We start from the raw sequence: 22,320 nt of genomic DNA, 5'->3' as shown, positions 1-22,320 counted from the left end.
TTTTTTTGATGTTGGTGTTGTTCTGTGTTCTGTGTGATGTAACATTTACCACTGACAGGAATCAGCTGCCTTGGGGCTCAGAATAAAACTGTTATTTGCATTCCTGAGCTCAGTTTCTGTTGCTGAGTTTCACTCAAGCTGAAATTCCACAAGCTGAAAACATGATTCAGGACAACTCAGAAGATCCCTCAGCACAGCACAGCAAAAATGTGCAAAGTAAAATAATTTTAGAATAGAAACAAAATTAAAAGGTCAAAGCTGAGCAAATTTCTACAGTACAGCCTTGACTAAAATGGTTTGTGCATGTTTCAGTATCCTTTTGGCATTTTCATGTGATGCTTGTTTTAACCACTAGATGGAATCATTTAACATTATTTGCATGTGATCACTGTCAGTAGTGTTCATTGGTTCGATTCAGCAGCAGCAGAAGTCTGATCTGACAGTGAATTCTATTAGAAATCTGTGCATTTTTTTGGCAAAGTTTTGTTTGCACACTTACATGTGTTTGTATATGGCCAGTCATATTTTAGAGGGTCTGAGTGAACAGCACCATTATACTCTAAAACGTGGCGTGTTAAGAACACACTAATGTGTTTTAAGACTTTTTTTGTGTCATATTGTTTTAGTAAATTTAAGTTAAGGACTAAATCTGGACAGAATTCCAAATTCTTTACAGAAGGAGAATTGACTCTCTGGTCAGTTGGAAAAGTAGCTCATGCAAATATGCTAACATTGCCTCCAATAACCACAATGTCATTGTGTACTAATAATTGGTGGCTCTTCATTCTCTGTTATCAACATTGGCATTTCTAACCTTATTATTCCTTTAATGCAGGGCTATTAAGTTCTGGTCTTGGGAGTCCAGTGTCCAGCGCAGTGTTATTTCCCTGCACAAACACACCTGCCGAACCTGGCATTTATCATGACCTAGTTTTTCAAAAACATCAGTATTAAGATTATTTTAACTGGTAGAGTGTTCAGTGTGATGCTTGTTCACCATGCTTACCATTTAATAATCATCTTTATGCCAACATGCTTTTGGGAGACTCAGCCCAGATGAGTTGAATCAGGTGTGTTTGAGCAGGGAAATAACCAAACTGTGCTGGACACTGGCCCTCCAGGACCAATGTTTAGCATCCTAGAGGTGCACCGATATGGGAGTTCTGGGTCATTGCCGATAAGCAGTATTTTAATGTGCATATCTGCCGATATATAAGCATTTATAAATTGTAGAAATTGGGACTGAATCAACCTGGACTAGCATTACAGAGAAATACTGTATTATTTCTGTAGAGCTACAGATGCAGTTAAGTAAATGCAAATGCAAATTAATATACGTTTTTTGTGTCATCATTCATTGGTTTGAAATATTAGTCAAATCTAAACATTTGTCTGATGATTGCTGATTTTTTTGTTTTTTTTTAACAATCATCTGCTGATACTGATATGATTCTAATGTCATTGTGGATCCCTAAGATATCTCTGCTTGAAAACATCTAATCTGTCAGTTTGCCTTTTTGCAGTTTGAAATACAGGGGGTACGGCCTATGGAATCACAGCCATAGATAAGCAGAGGACTTTTCACCAGGCCCATCTAATTCCAGTTTCTTTTTTTATCACCATCGTCCCAGACCACACTATTCCTCCACTTCCTGTGGCAGGATAGAAGATGGAGTCAGCGCTGCTCCCTGAAGGCCCTGCACTGTGGGGCGCAGCCGCTCCTCTCCGGCCTATTTCCCAGCTTCCCTTTCCCTTTCCTGTTCGTAAATCTGTCCCATGTCCTGTCATTCCCCTGGAGAGCACACAGCCCAAAGACCATTCCCACAGGGTCCCGTCTGCTCACTCAGTGCTGGGGGTCGACTCGGATAAATTCAGAAACAGATTGAAAACTCACTAAATCTGGATGTATATGGATGCTTGTGGGTGGGCTGGATGCGTGAAGTCGCAATGGAGGACGCACTTCAAGGCTCCAACAAGGGTGGAAAAAAGGTGATTTTACAGCGGTAGATGGAGTCCAGTGAATGAAAAAGGTCAGGGTGTATTCAAGCCCAGGTCTAGAGCTGTCATGATTACGTGGTTAAAATATACCTTCTCAATAAATGAGCAGTAATTAGTGCTCAGTTAGCATTATGACTGTGCATAAATTATTACAGGTCTCTCTTACAGTAATACAGAAATTCAATGTTTACCATATATTTATATGCATTTTTTTTGTTTTTGCTACAGTGTGCATATATGGATGGGTGACAAATTAGAGGAAGACCCAACATGAAGTGTCTTAGTAAGGTGTTGGGCCACCACTGTAACCATACTACAGTATTCCTCTCCAAGTAGTTGTGGATGGACCATTCTTGAAGACATTGTCTGATCACGTCCTGCACTGACATTTGTAGAAAGTAGAGAAAAGGGGTGTGAGGCCACAGACTCTAGTACAGAATGATTCTCTTTCATTGCCTATGTGATTGATTTTTGTTCCTACTTTATAAAACACCCTGTCATAAGACCAGTCCAACCAGTTCAGCCAGCTTTTTTACAGCCTCTTCAAAAGAAGTTAGGAAACAACTCACTAGTCATCCTTTTCAAGCTGAAGCCCATTCATGGGCTAAATTTCACCATAAGCCAATTATTATGATCTTACTGATAGGAATAATCCTGAATTTCCTGAATTGCCTTAATCTGTGTCCAAAAACCAAGTGCTATTTTTAATTTGTCCCTTTGAAGTACAGCAAAAGGATCAGCAGCATGACGTGAACCATTAAGGCTTCAAACTGGTTTTTAATCCGTTAGTGTTTAAAAAACTCATTGTAAACTACTTCGTTGCCAAACTAGTCAGTCAGGTTTTACCATGTGCAAGTGCTATTCAATGAAAATGACAAAAGAAAAAAAAAAAAAAAAAAACTATGACTGTAGCCAGTCAGCCTGAAGCAACAAGCTGCCTTCATGAATCAAATGCAGCCTGGAATAAACTCTCATTTAAGCCAACAAACTGCACCGAACTCAGTGGTTTGAAGAAAGCATGGGCTAAGCATCGGTTTATTTGGTGCACACATTCCTCTGTGAAGCCCTTACCAGGAGGAAAAGAGAGACAGACCAGACCTCGCTGTGTGTACAGAGTGTATTTGAAAGAAGTTTGGTGATACACTGAGTGAAGTTGTTGGCAAGAGTCCATAAGAGCTCCTTCTGCTGGGGCGGGTGGGAGTCCAGGGAAGAGCTGGATTTTTCCATGGGATTCATCCATGTCAAAGCATTAGGAATGCAGACAGTGCCACCAATTCCCAAATGTCAACTTCCCAATTTTGTATACTTGATCACTCCACATTACTGCTTGCTGTTGGCACACAGAACCACAAAATGGCTTAACTGTGTGAAACTGTCTCAGGCTGACAAGATCCTGGAAGAGTCACACTACGAACACCTTTAAAAAATGACTATTAAAAATACAGCCTGCTTTGGCATATCCACGTGCCAAAAAATATACATTTTTGTTTTTTTGAATATACATTTTTACATTCCATTTGAGAAGTTTATGATTGCTCTCAAGTTTGAGCTGCCCTCTCCTTAATGATTACCATACAATTCATATATTTAAAATCACACATATGCATACCATACAGCAGATCCAAGATGCTAATATCCTAAAAATATAGTATAAAACTATAACTTACATTTTGTTTTCAATGATAGGAGTACATGTTTAAGCAGAAATTAAAAGTCTGAAAACCACCAAAGATGAAAAATTAAAAGCAATGTTCTTTCATCTTTTGTCCGCCTCTAAAGCTCAAGTTCATCCAACTGTATGTTCTTGGCCAAGGATCCTTCAAATCCAGTGAGAGGATACGAGAAAGACAGTTTGGCAGGCTATTTTGGTAGGTTTTCAGTACCTGACAGTTACTGTCTGGAAGCCCGTTATCTGTTAAGAACTTAAGGCATCACGGGGAGAAAAGACTAAATAAATACTTGGATCAAAAGATAGTGTTCTTAAGTGGGACAATTTGTGGGGGGGGATTGTCTGAGCTTCAAGTAAAAGCCACCTCTTGTGTAGTCTGAAGAAACTATAATTTAGTCTTGGTTGGATTCAATGACTCTCCTCCTGTGTGTTTCTGATAATAAGTACATTTTAGGGTTGAAAACGAGTGGAAAAGGAGACAAACTGTGTTCTTCTCTGAGAAGCCAGCAACAACGAAGGGAGAAGACTTCATCGAACCTGTTCAAGAGGTTAGCTTGTAAAAGTCCACTTACCAAAAATCCCAGTGCTCTGACAAAAAACAAGCCACAGTGGGCTTCACTAACTATTTTTGTCTGAATTAGAGTTGGTTTTACATTATCATTTTCAGCTGAGAAAAAACAACAATGCCAGTCCCTTCCATGGCACAGGTTAGAGCAGAGAGAGGAAAAGCACATTTTGTTTTGTAGCAAGTCCTCCACGAGAGAGTTGCTTGCTCTGGCAGTGGGTGTTGTGGTTGTTTAGTTTGGTTCACAGTATTGAACATGTATGGGCAAGGGCTGCGATGGTCAGAGGGAAGGACTAACACCAGTCAGCTATGTAGTCAAAGTCTGTGAAAAACTCTTGTTCACTGGCCGTTAGAACCCTTGGCTCACGGGGTGGGGTCAGTATTGGCGCCTCTGAGGTGAACTCGTCATCAAAGTTACTGACATCCTCGCGGCCTTTAATGGTTGGGACGAACGGAGGCTGAATCTTCTTTGCCAGCAGCGCCCCCCAGTCCACGTTCTGAAAGAGAACAACAGAAGTCATAAGAGGCACGTCTATGGAAACAAATACAGAGGGTAGAAACAATAATGCAAACACCAGTCAATATACACAGTTGCCAGCATAACAAGAGAAAACAATTCTGTGACAATTTTGGACCTTTTCTATTGGTCTATTCACCATGAAACGATGGGAAAAAAAATAGAGGGGATATGAACTATATCTGGTCTATTAGCAAGGAGTTTGACTGGCTTCAGAACAGCTTCAGTCCCTCTGAATGGCTGCTATTAACATTTTGAGCAGTTTAAGTTAAAAACAGCACCTTTTTTCAAGAGCAGGACCACTATCGTGCTACGCAGACTAAAGTAGCCAGTATGAGTTCACTGTTTCTAGTTGCCTTCTGAAAAGGATAAACAGATTTTGGAGTAATTTTATAAAAAAAAAACCCTTGTCAGGACAAATCATGCTCTCTTTTTCCATCTTTTTTTTGCCCAATCGCTGAATTGCTGCAACTGGTTTGTAGATGTCTTTATTGGTTGTATGAAATCTAATGATGTACAGTTTTTGGTTAGAGTAGAAAGGAACATTAAAAGGGCACTTTGCCTAAATCCAGCATTTAATGTTATCATGTTATGTAATATTTTGCAGCACAGCACTGCATCTCTCAGCCTCATTAGTTTGAAAGAATTCAGGATTTTGTAACCTATTTGTTTTCATCCATCAGTGTTCTCTCATTACAATACCCAGCATGCATTTGACAAATACATCATACAACCTCTGTGAATCCCCCACAACAATAAAGACTGACTATCAGACATGATATCAGCTTCCTAGCAGTAACATATCTACTGATAGAAGCTGTCCAGCTTCTTTCTGCATTGCCCAGCTTGGGGAAGGGGAAAAAAAACACCAAGATTCTCTCACCTTCAAGATATGTAATCTGAATGGAACTTTCCTAGTCTTTAAACTAGAAAATTTAACTCTAGAGTAGGGGTGTCAAACTCAACCAGTAAAAGGGCCATAGTAAAAAATCTCAACAAATCTACAGGCCAGAGAATGCCTCTCTTTTTTATTTAATTTTTAAATAGCATATTGCTATAACCTGAACTGGACATTGTTTATTCAAAATACAGCAAAATATAGGCACTTGTGGTAGAACTTGAAATAGTGCATGCAGTCCCCGACGAGGTAGGTCCTTTAAACCTACCTATGTGCTTGATCTAGTCACCTGGCATCTTTGCTGCAAGTTCATTCATTCTTGGGATGACTTACTGAGCTGCTGAGTCTATATGTTTATACTGGTGGAACTGCAGCTGAAACACTGGTGTGGTACAACTGAAATGTAAGCGCTGCCCCACAGATTACTGTTGGAGAAGTGGAGGTGGGAGTGTTCATTACATTGCAGCGCATGCTGAGGATTGTAGTGCAGGGCACTGTGAAACAGGCTAATATTAACAGAAAATTAAAAGAATTTCACGGACTGGATAGGATTGTGTCGCAGGCTTTGTTTTGGACATTTGGGTTCTAGAGACTACTGTGGCACTGCTGCACGAGGCTAGCAGACATGTTTATAACAGCTGCAGTAATCATTATTTTTTATTTTGTCTGGAGTGCTCCTTTGACATTCCTGGTAAGTAAACAGTGTTTTGATGTGACTTCTTTCTTGAAGTACATCAAGAAAGAATTTAAAAATTTTCCTTTTAAATTACATTATGACCAAAGTTTTGACCCCTTTTTCATCTCATGTTTCCACTACTTTGTCTGGCCTCTGCACCTCGGTGGTCAAATAAGAATCAGAGCATACTCTGAAAAACGGATGCTTCTTCACTTCTTCAGCGTCTCGCTCCCCTGCACCAAGGCGCCGCTCTGGATTTCTTCTCAATAGCTGCAGAGAGTGAACACAGTCCGAATGAACTCATGTTAAATGCATACATCGCCTTTTCTAAGAGCAATAAACAGGATTTATGTTATTTGGAACATACCCGTCTCATTATGGATATGGCCTCCGTGGAGAGGAATCTTGGATAACGAACTTCATCATTCACAATACTATCGAACACCTCTTCTTCATCATCACCTGGAAATGGGGACTGCAAGCCCACAGGAGCAGGTTTTATGACCATGTTGTCAGGAAAGTCATTCTGCTTTAATATGTTTATATCAGTAGCATAGCTGCTTGACTTTGCCCTGCTAAACAGTTTCATGGTGAATGTTCAACTTAAATGTTCACCTCTCCAACCAGCATCTCAAAGATGAGCACGCCCAGACCCCACCAGTCGACTGCTCGTGTGTATGAGGTTTCTGTCAGAACTTCAGGGGCCAGAAACTCTGGAGTGCCACAGAAGGTACTAGTGCGATCTCTGAAACCCATTCCTAAAAGGCAAACAGTAAGCTTAGCATCTTAATTCTTATTTTCTGCCTCACAACAATTAACCATACAACATAATAAGGATTATAAGAAGAACGTTATAAAAATACTATCCCACAAAAAACAAGCTTAAGAATAACCTGTATTAAATCAGTCAGTCATTCAGATGATATCAGGTTAAACTGAGCATGAATGGGTCATAGTACCCACTGTTGTGTAAACCAGGTGACTGTACACCTAGGTGATGTACAAAAGAACTCTTTGAAAAGCTAAAAAAATAAATGGAAATGTCAGAAAGCATTACTGAAAAGTAAATGGAAACCACTACCACCCTCACCATGACCTGCCTAGAACAATTCATTTTTCCAAACTGAATCACCAAGCAAGGAGTGGACTAATCAGAGAGGCCATCAGGAAGTCAAGAACAACTACAAGCTGCCTGAGGCCTTAACGCCCAGTTTTTCTCAGTGGCAAAAACTGAGGGTCCTGATGGCATAGAACCACAGAAGTATAGAAAAGTACTAAATAGGACAAAAATAATAAAATGTGACCAAAAAAAAAAAAAAATCATTTAAAAGAAATTCACTTCTCAGTATGTGAAAAGTCACTGCCACACAATCTACACATCTCTGGGTAGATCTTAGTTGTAGCCCATGCAAGAGCCAAATGACAAATAAATAAATGGCAAGTTGATAGAGACAGATCCTAAAATACCACAATACCATTACCACTGACATATTCATTTGTACTAAGTAACAGGGGGATTTCTTAGATCAAACGGATGGATAAGGTCTCACACTTTCTCTCAAGGTAAGATCAAGTATGTCCTGTTAAAGTGTGAGATATAAGTACTAATCAGACGTGATTAGTTTTCCATGGGGAGGTGGGGTAATGCCAATTTACCACAGCACAAGAAAAGAAGAAAAGAGCAGCTTACTTACCTTCTTTACAGAGACCAAAGTCAGCAATCTTTACATATCCTTCAGTATCCAGCAACAGGTTATCTAGCTTCAAGTCCCTGCAAGGGTTAAATTTGTAATCACATGGGAGGTTTATGAAACTCAGTATGAGGGCAAACACAAAAGTCACAAAGGTTTTGTTTTCTAAAACCGAAACTTACCTGTACACTATTTTATGCTCGTGCAGAAACTGCAGGCCCAAGACTACACATGCAGCATAGAAGCTGCAGTGGGGAGAAAAAGGAAAAGGAATGTGTGCATTAGCAAACACTTTTTATTACTTGGTAACTAAAAGGGTCTGAGAGTAAATGCGGTCACTCACACGGCTCGTGGCTCTGAGAACACATCAGCATGGATGTGCATCATCAGATCCCCTCCAGCAGCATACTCCATCACAAAGCACACATGCTCCTTGGTCTGGAAGCAGGCAAAAAGGTTCACCAGAAACGGGTGCCGAACACTGTTCACCGTCTCAAAGATCCTCTTCTCACACATAAGACTGTGGATGTCAGCAGGAAACGCACAGAGACTCATTGTTAGAGTGAAAAAACTGGTACACAGCAACAGACCATCCAACGTGAAAGAAACCATGTGATGCAACTACCAGCCATGCATCAACACTTGGAGAGAACTAATCAGTACAACAGTCACTAGTCTCTGTTCTGTTAATATGTAAAAGACATAGGATGTGGTCCAAAAACTCTCACAAAATCTTTTAATTTACTATTCCAGGCTTTACAAGGTGACTTGCACCAGCACACAAACACCATACTTGAGTGTGTTTTTTTTCATCCTGACTAAGTAATGCTACTTCTTTAAATTCAAACCAAATAAAACCTCAGTGCAGCCTTAATATATGGAAAATGTAAAAAAAAAAATCAATTATAGCTGGTTTAGATGAATTTTTGTGACAAAATCACAAAAGTTTTTACCACTGTACCAGAAAAGAGTGTCCTCCATATGCTGTTAGTACAGCATAGGAGCTGCTCTTCAGCAACCGCCCAATCAAGATCATTACACTGTAGTAAATTATTATTTTAAATATATTTTAGAACACTACAGAACTTGTGAGATTTGACTACTGAGATTTGAGTGTTGAGTTTATGCTCAAGGTGGCTGTTGGATGTAAGACATGAATCTAGCACAGCCAATGTGAACTGAAACAATGATTAAAATGGAAGCGTATCTGTTCTGTCTGACCAATGATTAAAATAAAAATAAAAAATAATTTTTTTTAAAGGTGATTAAAGGAGAGTATTTGAATACTCATTTGAAAATATAATTTTTTTGCCTTTGCTAAAAAACAGACTAGTATTTCATGTAAAAATACTGCCAAAAAATACCTGTTGCACTATGACCATCAGGCTCCATTCCTCATCATAAGATGGATCAGTATGAGAATTTAAAATACACACTGTAATCATGCAAACATCATAATCCTTGCCAATTCATTAAGAAGAATTAATCAATGATTTTTTTAAAATCAAGTAATCAGGTTCAATCGATTAATCGTGACAGCCCTTAAACATACAGATTATATTAAGTGCCGCTTTGTTTAGCTACCCTGCTAATTCTCCCTTGCCAAGACAATGCAGTCAAGTGTGTTCTGGAAGACGTCTGGCCAAAAAAGGCCCAGCTGTGCTAAGAAGTGTTTTTTCCTCAGGAGCATTTGCTGGCAGGAACTTTTTTGGGACTGTACAAGATCTGTCTCAAGGACACTTAGGCACAAGTAGCTGTGAAAATGTTTTACCTGTCGACTTCATCCCGAGCGACAATATCCCCTTTTTTCAAAGCTTTGATGGCAAACATTTCTCCAGTGCTCTTGTATTCAGCTAGTAAGACCTGTTGAATTATAGAGGAGACTAGACTGAGCCAATGAAACTGTAGCTAAATGACATCAAAACCCACAGTGACAGACAATGTGCAAAGAAACAAGGCTAGATTAATAGTTGTTCTCTCTGAATACTGTTCAGACATACTGCACTCGGTCAAACAATGTACAATCCTTTTACCAGTGTGTAAACACATCTTAACTGAGCATACCTTTCCAAAGTGTCCACGACCCAGAACTGCCACACACTTAAAGTCTTTGAGACTGAACTGGACCTCCTGCTCTTCCCTAAAAATAGATCAATATTAGATAAGCCGATTTCTCAAACTGACATGATTTGAAATTCTGTCTCCAGTTAGTTGAAAATCCCCCTCTTTAGTATGTGTATAGGAAATGGATGGGTACGACACCTTGTTTCAGTTTTCTGGATATTGGTGAGCTCCAGATCAGGCTGCTGAATCTCATCTTCTACCAGACTGTCATAGTCTGATTTGGTTACCGTACTGTTCCGACTGTCATTCAGGAAGTCAAAGGTGGCTAACGCATCCTGAGGATAAGAGGCACTTCAGAACAGGCCTACAGACTGTGCATCTCAGTTGACACCCCTCATCCCCCAAAAATACAGCAACTAATAGGTCAAACACATGATTATAGTTAAAGTAAATATGTACCACAGTTCAAATACTTAGAACAAGTAGAGTAGTAGCATAACATGGCATAGTCTAGTGCTGAGCGATGCTGAAAATATTCAGTACTAGTTTTTGACAAATTTATCATGGTATCAGGTGATATTTAAGTTTCCAAGTGTGTAATGAAGTTAATGAACATTATTCTAGAGTGCTGCTACTCTATGCTAAAAGTATGTCTTATAAATCTGATGTAGCTTATTTAGATTGGACTGTTCTGTTGTTCTTCCTTCTTACACAGACACAAACCACATTTCCAGAAAGGAAATGTACAATTCATGGAGTTTTAATGATCTTTGCACTGTTGTTTCAAAATAATCTTAAGCACCAAGCAAATGACACAAATTGCAGTTAACTAAGCTTCTGTTATCCATCATCCATCAGTACTACTAACACTGAAAAACAATACTGCTGCGTGACACCTTTATACCTTTATATCGTCCAGCACTAGTGTAATTAAATTTTATTTGCCTAAATGACTTCAGTACCTGCACTTCCTTTCCATCAGGGATTTTGTTCTGCGATGGTGGTTCCACTTCTAGTTCCACAGCATTAGAATGGCGGTTCGAAGGAGGAGTGGCCCCTTTGTCAAAGTCTAATTTGGTCACAGTCGGGTCACTAAAGGAAAGGGTCAAATCACAACACTGTTGACAACATTCCAATTTCCGTTTTAGCCCTGGACTATGGCCATGTTTGGGCCTGGACTCTTTCTAGTCAAACCAGACTCCTTACTGAAGGACTCTCATTAGAGCATTCATGTTCAGATAAAGTAAGGCACCTACAAGTCACATGTACTTCCAAACACTGAGTGAATGGTTACTATATTTAAATCAATACTAATTACTGAGATAGTTGGTTGGGCACTTTTTTCAAGACAGAGTGTAATTACTGTGACTCAGCAAATGAAGGTTATACTCCGTAGAGTAGGAGCATGTTTGGTTCCTGCTTGAATTTGTATGTTTTTTGAGAGCATGTATGTTTTTTTGAGGTTGAAACGTTGTCATTTGGTCATGAGCAAGAAAAAAGTCTTTGTGTTACTGTGTAGGTTTTGATGGCTCAGTTTCTTCACACTGCAACTTGGCCTGAAACCTGGCATTAAAATTGTATATTACTTAACTTTATTACTATTTTCCACTGTACGTTTCATACTATATATGATTAAGCATTAGACAAAGAGTGTTTCACCACTAAGACACCACAAAAGGAAACTTAGTGTGTGAACCTGCAATGAGATTTTATCAAGTAAGTAATCTCAGGTGGGGACCAGCAAAAACGTTTGCATAAATTAACAAGGGCTGGCACTGGGGTTCTGGTGGCAGCGTGTAGCATGTTCAGGCATTAAATACTATGTGGGAACTGACATGTCCACAATCCAGCCACAAACAGGTTCTTTCATAGCAACTGTTGCTACACTGTTAAAAATCACATTTAACCTAATAAGAAATTCTAATCAGGGTTGCTGCACAATTTTTAAAATTAAATTCTTTTAAAAAATCTTTTAAACAGGGGAAAAAAAAACCAAAACAGAAAATCCATTTTCACAACAGATCACTGCACACAAACTCAAATATAGCATGTTCTAATGCCTGTTTTATTCAGACCAACCGGCTGAAAAGCCCGGATATATGCTTTGAGACTGCATGTATTTGACTTGCCAGTTTTCCCGCCCCCAGCCCTTTATCAATGGTCAGTTTCTGACCACAGGACTGCTGTTGGTTGAATAGTCCTATTTGGTGGACTTTTCTGAATTAGTTTAATATATAAAACTATTCTTTGGGAACTATGGACTCATACTTGCATTTGAATTAGGCATGTCCTGATTCATCCCTTTCATCATAAGAGTTCTTTAATGTGGAGTATCAGCTGATCCTGAGTATGAAATGATCTTTGTGTTTTCATGGATAACACATTTTCATTCTTTACCTGAAAGTAGTTCCATAGTGTAAACATTCGAATTGAATAAACTTTATTTGTCCCTGAGGGACCAAATAAAGTTTATAGACGGTGTATAGCACTGTGCGTGTACCTGGACAGAGAGGGTGAGTCTGGGTGCGGCCCTGGTTCAGGGCTCAGTGCTGACCCCAACTCTGCCACAGGAGGACTGAAGGAGTTGTTGACGGACGGGATGGCTCTCCTTACCAAACGACCCCACGTGGCAATGTTTATGTTCATTTGAGGGGCGCGCAAAAATGTTTTGCCTGGAAGGAACAGAGAAGCAGCTTTACAGAAGCACATCATCACAAATCATATCACAAAAACGGCACATCTGCTTGCATACCTGACATTAATAGGCCAAAATTTGTCCCTTCTGAGAGGGAGAACAGGCCTCCTACACTGTGTCTAGGTCATCAACCAAATTGCTGGTTGCTTAAACTAATCTGTTTAAAGCACATAATAGTAAATTCATTCGTAAGGATTAACAAAGTGATGGAGCTTCGAAGACAAAGGACGACTCCTTAATAAGACAGGATACCCTGACCAAAGTCAGCTCTCTGACAGAGACATACTTTCAACTTACCTTGCTGTTTCGAGAAGATTTTTTTCTGCCTTTGTAGTTTTGGTCGCCTCTCAATAACTGGGTTGAAAAACGTAACCTGTATGAAGAGTAAATAAACAAATTAAGTAAGACAAAGAAGAAGAAGATGAAGACGAAGAAGTATTATTAGATAATAAAAATATAAATAAGAGAAAACAAAAAGACTAGACAAAATTAGCACGTAATGCCAACTGTGCCACATATAAGGTGTTTATGTCTGTGGATAAGTGGTGTTACAATTCATTTGCTTTCCTAATGTATCATAATATTCCTTCAGAAGCAACTGCATCGATCGTGAAAGAACCAAAAATACTGAATTGTTTACATCAGTCAAACATCGAATGTAAACGCTATGAAATGAATGGAACATGATACATTAACAAACACTTCTTAAACAAATACATGTGAAATTCTCTTCCAAGTGCCTCACAGTGCGAGTGGGTCAGGTAGCACAATCTAACACAAAGAAAGATATACAAACCACTGCTCACGCACTGCTGATCATAAATAAATCAAACAACATGTATCTACTTTTGTTTTAATTTTAGAATTTGATAAGTGGATGACTTGTTGATGCTCAGTACAATAGGTGGCTAATAATAACACTGAGTTGATACACATAGGAGGCAGTAAAGTTAGAAGTTAGTTTCTGCTCAACAGTGCCAGTCAGACACCTTTTTGCTTCAACTCAGTATGACTCAGTATGAGGTTTAACTACCCTGACAGTTCCTCTCTTTTTGGTTAGAAAGCATAAAATTGTACCTTTGACAGTAAAGAATGAGGCAGGACATGCTGCAGTGAATCCAAAGCTCTTTATTTGGAAAAATACTTGGTGCGCAAGCTATACTGAACTCAAGGTTACAAGTCCATCTCCAGAGATCTTGATGTTCCTTTGTCCACGGTGCCCAACATAATCAAGAAGTTTACAACCCATGGCACTGTAGCTAATCTCCCTGGATGTGGACGGAAGAGAAAAATTGATGAAAGGTTGCAACACAGGATAGTCCGGATGGTGGATAAGCTGCCCCAATCAAGTTCCAAAGAAATTCAAGCTGTCCTGCAGGCTCAGGGTGCATCAGTGTCAGCGCTCACTATCCGTCGACATTTGAATGAAATGAAACGCTATGGCAGGAAACCCAGGAGGACCCCACCGCTGACACAGAGACATAAAAAAGCTAGACTGCAGTTTGCCAAAATGTACATAAGTAAGCCAAAATCCTTCTGGGAAAACGTCTTGTGGACAGATGAGACCAAGATAGAGCTTTTTGGTAAAGCACATCATTCTACTGTTTACCGAAAACAGAATGAGGCCTACAAAGAAAAGAACACAGTACCTACAGTCAAATATGGTGGAGGTTCAAAGATGTTTTGGGGTTGTTTTGCTGCCTCTGGCACTGGGTGCCTTGACTGTGTGCAAGGCATCATGAAATCTGAAGATTACCAAAGGATTTTGGGTCGCAATGTAGGGCCCAGTGTCAGAAAGCTGGGTTTGCATGCTAGGTCATGGGTCTTCCAGCAGGACAATGACCCCAAACATACTTCAAAAAGCACCCAGAAATGAATGGAAACAAAGCACTGGAGAGTTCTGAAGTGGCCAGCAATGAGTCCGGATCTAAATCCCATTGAACACCTGTGGAGAGATCTTAAAATTGCTGTTGGGAGAAGGCACCCTTCAAATATGAGAGACCTTGAGCAGTTTGCAAAAGAAGAGTGGTCCAAAATTCCAGTTGAGAGGTGTAAGAAGCTTGTTGATGGTTATAGGAAGCGGTTGATTTCAGTTATTTTTTCCAAAGTGGTGTGCAACCAAATATTAAATTGAGGGTGCCAATAATTCTGTCCAGCCCATTTTTGGAGTTTTGCATGAAATTATATCATTTTTGGCTTTTTTTCTCGTTTTTTTTGTGTTGTTCCAATACACACAAAGGAAATAAACGTGTATAACAAAACGTGTAATTGCAATAATTTTCTGGGAGAAGTACTTCATTTCCTGGAAAAATGACTGTATATGCGCGTATGAGAAGGCAAATGTGACTACCTCCGCAAACAGCGTTCCTTGAGGCTCCAGGTAGAGGCACATGCCATGGCGCTGGTTGTCCAGGAAGTCCTCCAGCCGCAGGAACTTCACAGCACACAAAGAACGCCAGTCCCTCCAGTACACAGATATCTCCAACTCACGAGACTACAAACACAAAAGAGAACTTCTATTAAAACACAGCAGAAATAAATGCAACTGATGGAAACTGTGAGATGGAACGCAACTGATAATAAATAACGTACCAGTTTTGACGTGAAGGAAAAAAATATGGAAAAAAGAAAGGTAAGCAGCACAGGAAATCAAGGTTAGGCCAGACTATCTGGAAAAAAGCCTGCACATTTTTCACCTCTGTAGTTAACTATAAAATACATGCTTGAAGATCAGGAAAGCAGTCCAACACAGCTATTACTAACAACAAATCTGCTAATCCACCCATAAGCCTGACTTTCACAGGCAGGGTGAACTAACAGCAGCTTTAGTGCTGTCTGGCTGTTACATTCAGCCTTTCATTGCTCAACTACAGATTACTGCCCTCACGTTGCCTGCTGTGACATAACCAACAACACATCAGCCAATAATGTAATGAAACACACAAACTCATGTCAGAAAAACATCAATAAACACAAAGATGCCCCTGAAAATCACTATAAAAGCCATAAAGATGAGTTCTGATTATGTGTATGATGTTAGTACTGGAATCGCTTGAATGCACTCACTCAACTTGGCCCGTCTTATTCTTATCAGGCAGTCGTTAATAAATACATACACACAGTGGGTCAGTCACCTCGCAATTGTTGAAATTCCGTTCAGGATGGTTTATGTAAGTGTGACTAAACTATCGACACAACCACATCACAGAGCACAAAAGAGATTAAGGAAGAAGACCGAAGAGCCTAGCACAGGTTTTCATAAATACTGGGCCAAGTCTGGGATTAACATTCTTACACTTAATTGTGGTAGTTCTTGAGGTGGTGGGGGGTGACGCAAGGTGGAGAGCATGCAAGCGTCAGTGTGAAGGTGGGCATTTATTTGTGTTGAGGGGATTATCAGTTTTAAGCCTGTGTTTGTATGTGCGTGTGTGTGTCTGCGAGACAGAGTAATATTGCTCCATTTACCCGATCGAGCTCCAGTGTGAACTTCTGGTCCCAGGACTGATTGCTGACTGGCTTCCAGGTAGTTTGTCCCACAACTGTGTTGTCCAGTTTCAGAACAGCGCTGATCTCATCTGATGATGCAAAACACAAACACTACCTTTCAGTCTCAGCCATGAAGACAAACAAATGCATAGTGAATAAACAGCTGAGCAATATTTCAGTTAGATGTGAAGCTCTAGCTACAGTAGCCTTATGACTGAGGCAGGCAGAAATACAGATGATCACAAGAAAATGTGATTCCAAAATGCCTTCATTTAAATTCAGGACCTTGTTTGAACAGAGTCATGAATGGCTATGATTCAAAGTTCTCCAAGAATGTCAGTAATTTATCCCACATACATTTCAAACCAACAATTCAGCATCTTAGTTTGAAATGGAGAAACGGTGAAAAGCACTCAACTGGACAGCTCGTCTGCTTTGGAGAGGTTTTTGCTACTGCCCGGTCTGTTCTTGTTTGTTCGGCTCATGAAGGAGGAGCGTGTTTCGCTGGGGCTCCAGCCAGGCAGGGACACAGACGCTGCTTTAGACCGGCCCGGAACATTTTCCAGCAGGTCCTGACAGCCCATGAGTCTCACCTCTAACGTCCCTGTACACCATACATACACAGGGAAAAATCTCCATCAGAAATCTATGTAGCATAAAAGTATAAGCAAGCTATATATATATATATATATATATATATATATATATATATATATATATATATATATATATATATATATATATAATGTATATATTTCAGAATTACAATCAGCTGATTATATCTGATTATATTAAACGAAAGGGAGCATTAAAGATTATAAAAAAAAATAAATAAAAAAAAACAATGCTTCAGGTGTGCATTTTATTTCATCAGGACTGGCTTTTTTGATACGCCCTATCAGAATAAAGGAAAGGGCCGATTAAAGGGTTAAGAGTCATGTCTGTGCAGAACCGTGAAAACCTGACTGTGGTTGACACATTAGCTAAATATGTGTTCACCTTTGGCACCCACCCTGACAGTTACTATACCACTACAAGTTCTTTGGTAACTTGAGGACATGAACAAACTCTTACCTAGCAAATATTAATAATAGCAATAACAGCAATTGAACCTACAAACTCCCTCGTGGCTTATGAACACACAGACTCACTTATGCAAAAATGTTTTAAATAGCAACAGATTATGGAAAACATCAATAACATTATCTTTTCAAGACATATTTTTGTGTGTAACATCTGTCAAACTTAACAGAACATCCACCAGATTGGCTGTAGAGAAGTGTGAGTCAAGAGGATGAGTCATATGTCATGTTTACCGGTGAGAGCAGCAGGTTTGGCCACAGTGCTGTACTGGTTTTGTGAGGAGATGATGCTTTGCCGTGGGCTTTGAGGAGGAGAAGCAACCATGGCCAGCTCTTCTGAGATTACACTGGCCTTTGGATGGTTCTTAGGCAGCTCGCTTAGCCTCTGCTCCAGGGAGAACCTCAGCAGGTCCAGCTTCTGGCTAGATTCATTAAAGCGTGCCTGGGCCTAGACACAGAGAATTACACCATTATCAGCATCAGATACTGCAGAGCACCATATGTATGGATGCAACCTCTCATGCCTGATAATGATGTACTGTTTCAACCTAGCAAAGACTATATTATTTGTTGGATGTTTAGTTTGTTTTGCACTTGGAGATTAGTGGGAGTCTAAGCATAAATAAACACTGTGAAACCCAGAGCAAATTCAGGGATGAAAATGCAAATGAACACACTGCTCTCATAACTCATCTTGTTGGTCTGAGTAGATTTAGACATTGGCATCCTGATGAACCATCTTCAGCTTTCAGCAATCTATAAGCTTAAGTATATGTATACATATAATATGTATAATGACAAAGTTAATAAAGTTAACAAAGTTAAACAAAATATTGACTCTGCTTATGCTGAAAGATCTAAGACAAAGCTTCACTGTAAAGCACAGGAGTCTGAATGAGACATTACATGCTATATAAACAAGACCTAGGCCAGAGATGGTATAATGTCTGATGAACATTCCACACACAGCTGTGACACTGCTGCTAGCATCGCTAGACCTTCAGTAAGAATTCACACTGCCCTGTTACTAAACATTTTCTTTCATTACTGCAAGCCTGGATGGCAGTTCCTGGCCCATGTGCTTGTAATAGATTTAAATACCTCAATTAGCAGAATTCCATGAAGGCTTTGTTTCCTTTCTCGCATAAATAAAGCAAAGCACATGCTGGATTGTCATACGGAATACCGCTGGTGAACGGAACGCACCTCTGAATGGGCTTTCTTCTCAGTCACCTTCCCCGAACCCAGCAGCTTCATCACATTCTTGGCTCCCTCTGCCACAGCAGATTCAATCCTCAAGTGATGACGCAGCTCCTCCAGCCGCAAGTCCAGGGGACTGATAATGGACTTGTTTGTAGACACTGAAGGGTCAAAGTGTAATTACATTAACTACAGCTGTGTGCAATGTCAAAAGATGCCTCTTTACCTCCTATAAAACGCATCTCATCTATGTACATGAGAAACGAATAGCAAACACTTAACAGATCTCTGAAATTTTGGGGAGACACTTTGGAATGCATTATAATGAAAGTAGAGGCGTTCAAGGTGCACTGAAGGTACTACGTCTTTATGAGTCTTTTGGTGCACATGATTTACTGAATGCCACAGAAGTGAAACATGAGATTATTTGTCAAAATATCAAATTGAGTAAAACAAAATTGTGTTCAAAAGCAAACTCAAGTGTACACATTATACTGTCCCTACCATCATTATTGTCATAGGTCATCTCATTGGTCTGGCTAGCTTTAAGGATCTGCATCCTGATGAACTCTATTTTTGTCTTGCTGTCCTGGAGCATTTGCTGGGCCATGGCAAGCAGCTTGCGATCCTGCACACAGCAAAACAAGAGGAAAGTACAACATCATAAAGCATTCGGAAAGACGGCTTTAATGTCTCTGACTGTGTGTTTACATGCTAGACCTGGAACACAAGCAATTCATTTTCTGCATCCAGTGCCTGTGGAACTTTAGACTACAATAGACTCATCCTGTTGCAAACTGCTTGTCCAGAGCAAGGCTATGTTCTTTGCAACACATTGTTTACTTTTGGGGTCAGCTGTTTGACTGGCTCTTATTTTGTTGCTCAGTTGTAAATGATCACATTGCTAACTGTTTATTTCTCACAATATACAGTCCAGAGCATGTAAATATGTCAGAGCCCTCTGAAGGGCTGGACTTCCTCTAGACAGCCATTAAATGCTGACGTCACCTCAGAGGCCTTTCCTGCAGGAAGTGCTTTCCACTTCCACGGGAAGTTCACAGCAGCTGGGAACCTGCATGCAGGCTCCAGCATGTCACAGGCCCCGATTTAAATGCAACACTACAAGCAAAAAAAGTTACTTCAACTCATTGAAGCATGTTTTGTAAACAGATCACAGACAAAGGCGGTCAAAGGTTAGAATATCAAATATCATTTTTCTTTACTTGGCATTTTTGTTTACAAGGGCAGCTACAAGGGAATTCCTTCATATCATTCAGCAGGCATTATTATGTTCAGCAAAACCCATTTACAACAGTTTCTATACCGGGGTGCCCAAACTTTTTGGCTTAGGGGATCAGAAGGCAATATACAAACAAAGAAGGTAGGTAGGTTTTTAAAAATGTTTTTTTGTAACTAAAATAATAATGATTACTTAAAAAAAACTACATGCAAAAGTTATACATAGTAGGGATAAACTGATTCAGATTTTTACAGCCAAACTGACCAATGTTGACTTTGTAGGCTGATTTTAATCAGCCTTTTTCTCCCTTAAAAATGACTAAATGAACACAGCAGCACATTTCCAGTACTTCAGTGGTCAGTAATCAGACAAAATTGCAATATAAACAACACTATTTGCTCTTTAACAGGGCAAACCAGCATATTAAATTCTTACATGAAATCAGTGGCTAAATAACATGAATCAAATAAAGAGCTACATTGAAAGTAAGAGGCAACTGGCTATTTATCGTAATAAGTTATGCATAATTATGCTATGACATTTTTGTACAGGTGTAGCAGACGCATTCCAATACAGTGCAGGTACATGACTCATGTTATTTTTAGGGATGCAAGCTCAGAATCAACAGATTTTTTTTTTTAAACATAAAATCGGCAAACAGCCAATTTATTGTTTTTATTTTGGCAGATCTGTGTTGCAATTTTGTGACGCAAATAATGAGTCAGGTACGTGCACTTGCCCTGTTTCTGAATGCTACTGCTACACCTATACCAAAATGTCACAGCATAATTATGCATGATTCATTGTGCCAAACAGCCAGTTGGCTCTTACTTTTGATGTAGGTCTTTACTTCACATTAGGAGGCAACTGATCTAAAATAAACATGTTTTAAAATGCCAGTTTAAAGAACAAATAATTGTGTTTATTTTGCAAGTTTGGCTAATCAAAAGGAAAGGAAATGTGCTAGAGTATTTCATGTGTTCATTTAAGCCACACAGTGTTCAGATTTTTAAAAAAGCCTTCTAAAAGGCTTGGCCAATGTGGCTATAAAGAAATCAGAATCTGAATTGGCCATTAAAATTCACGCTCAATGCATCCCTAGTCCTTTACATAGATTGGCCAGAATCATAATAATCCTTCACTTTCAATGATGCATCCCTATTATATAGTGTGGAAATGTTCGTTCTCTCATTGGGTGACAGGGTGAGTTTAGGGTAACTTTCTGGGAGGCCACACTTTGGGCAGCCCTGCTCTATACAGACAACAGGGTTTGATAATGTCTAGATTGTCTGTATAGGTAACAGGGCTGGGCGATAAAATGATATTGATAATTATCGCGATATAACTTTTCCTCGATAGAGCGATACGACATGTTCGATAAATGTTCGATATAATACCCCATTCTCACACTTCCACGTTCTAGCGAAAGCCTTGGTGGCGTTTTCTACTGCAAGGTAAGCGACACTACTCTGCTGTCGCCAGGAGAGGGCGCACTTCCGAGTTTTTCTACATGATTAGAGAGGGAGGGGGCCACGTGTAAGATGAGTCTTTAGCAACGGCTGAAACGCGGAGTTATACATTCCGTTTGAGTGGAGCGACCGGCGATCTGTTCTCCTGTGACCGAGTGTGAGTGACGAGGTCAGTGGTGTAACTATACTGTCCAACAGTGAACTCACCTCTTTCCTAACATCCTAACCAGCTTTAGCAGCGTTAAATCACAATCATTATCCTCACAACTAAAGCGCTGTTACAGCGCTTGGACAGTCATGTTTAAGTATTAGTGCATTCCCAAGCAACGAAAGTGAAAGAAAGAAGTGGGTTCATGTAAATTACAGCCCTGATTTAAATGAAAGTAAACTAAGGAAGCTGTGAGGCACTGGAAAGTGGGAGAGCGCTATCTTTCCAGGCTAGCTGTTTTTAGCAGCTGGCTAACTTGAAGCAGCGCTCCGTCAATCGCACAACACGGCGAACTGATGATGCTGTAGATCAAACACGACACAAAAGCACCGCTTTCAGTTTAAACATACCTAAAAAGAGGACTCTGTCTGTCTGTTGTTAGATATTTTGCGGTTCACCACTTAAACTACCACGATAGTATAGAGAAATCCAGTCGTCGCTAGCTGGTGTCTGAATACTGTGATGTCATTTGTAGCGGGGTAGCCGAGCGCTCGTCACCAGCTAAAAATAATCTGTTTTCTTTCTTAAATTATGACTATTACAAAATAGCCATGCTTTTCCAGAAACTTTCTCCCACTCTCCCATGACAGATTTGTGAAATGTTCCACTGTTTGCCGAGTGTTTGTCATGTTCCGACCATAAAGGATAGTTTAAAACAGCAACTGACCACTCAGGAGCAAAAATCAGCCTTCAAACTTGAAAGAAATAATGATTTGACATTTATCGCGGTATGTATCGATATCGAACGATATGAATTTTGTTTATCGTGATAACATTTTTGGCCATATCACCCAGCTCTAGTAACAGTTTTTTTAAGGAAATACCCTATACAGAGAATGCACTGCCACTAACAACACAAAAA

The 22,320-nt window shown here is 39.7% G+C and overlaps 1 protein-coding gene across 2 annotated transcripts in view; it reads right to left on the bottom strand.

Moving 5' to 3' along the window:
• Positions 1 to 3,876: 3,876 nt before the first annotated feature.
• Positions 3,877 to 22,320, bottom strand: part of zgc:153916 (serine/threonine-protein kinase N2) — a 35,681-nt gene continuing 17,237 nt past the window's right edge. Inside the window, exons 4-22 of one of the 2 annotated variants that reach the window (XM_036570429.1) lie at positions 19,046 to 19,169; positions 18,548 to 18,702; positions 17,576 to 17,789; positions 16,678 to 16,863; positions 16,239 to 16,348; positions 15,124 to 15,267; positions 13,071 to 13,146; positions 12,579 to 12,750; positions 11,041 to 11,170; positions 10,277 to 10,413; positions 10,079 to 10,154; positions 9,786 to 9,877; positions 8,358 to 8,534; positions 8,197 to 8,259; positions 8,018 to 8,094; positions 6,939 to 7,081; positions 6,691 to 6,798; positions 6,513 to 6,593; positions 3,877 to 4,729 (exon numbers count right to left, since the gene is read on the bottom strand). In XM_036570429.1, coding sequence (XP_036426322.1) covers positions 4,526 to 4,729; positions 6,513 to 6,593; positions 6,691 to 6,798; positions 6,939 to 7,081; positions 8,018 to 8,094; positions 8,197 to 8,259; positions 8,358 to 8,534; positions 9,786 to 9,877; positions 10,079 to 10,154; positions 10,277 to 10,413; positions 11,041 to 11,170; positions 12,579 to 12,750; positions 13,071 to 13,146; positions 15,124 to 15,267; positions 16,239 to 16,348; positions 16,678 to 16,863; positions 17,576 to 17,789; positions 18,548 to 18,702; positions 19,046 to 19,169 — 2,469 coding nt within the window. In that variant the 3' untranslated portion in view covers positions 3,877 to 4,525. The remainder of the gene's footprint in view (positions 4,730 to 6,512; positions 6,594 to 6,690; positions 6,799 to 6,938; positions 7,082 to 8,017; positions 8,095 to 8,196; positions 8,260 to 8,357; positions 8,535 to 9,785; positions 9,878 to 10,078; positions 10,155 to 10,276; positions 10,414 to 11,040; positions 11,171 to 12,578; positions 12,751 to 13,070; positions 13,147 to 15,123; positions 15,268 to 16,238; positions 16,349 to 16,677; positions 16,864 to 17,575; positions 17,790 to 18,547; positions 18,703 to 19,045; positions 19,170 to 22,320) is intronic. The other variant, XM_036570430.1, reaches the window with a different exon arrangement.

The sequence above is a fragment of the Colossoma macropomum genome, unplaced genomic scaffold (genome assembly GCF_904425465.1).
Source record: "Colossoma macropomum unplaced genomic scaffold, Colossoma_macropomum, whole genome shotgun sequence".
Taxonomy (NCBI): domain Eukaryota; kingdom Metazoa; phylum Chordata; class Actinopteri; order Characiformes; family Serrasalmidae; genus Colossoma; species Colossoma macropomum.
Note: the sequence above shows the minus strand (reverse complement) of the source record. Positions and strands in the feature narration are given on the sequence as shown.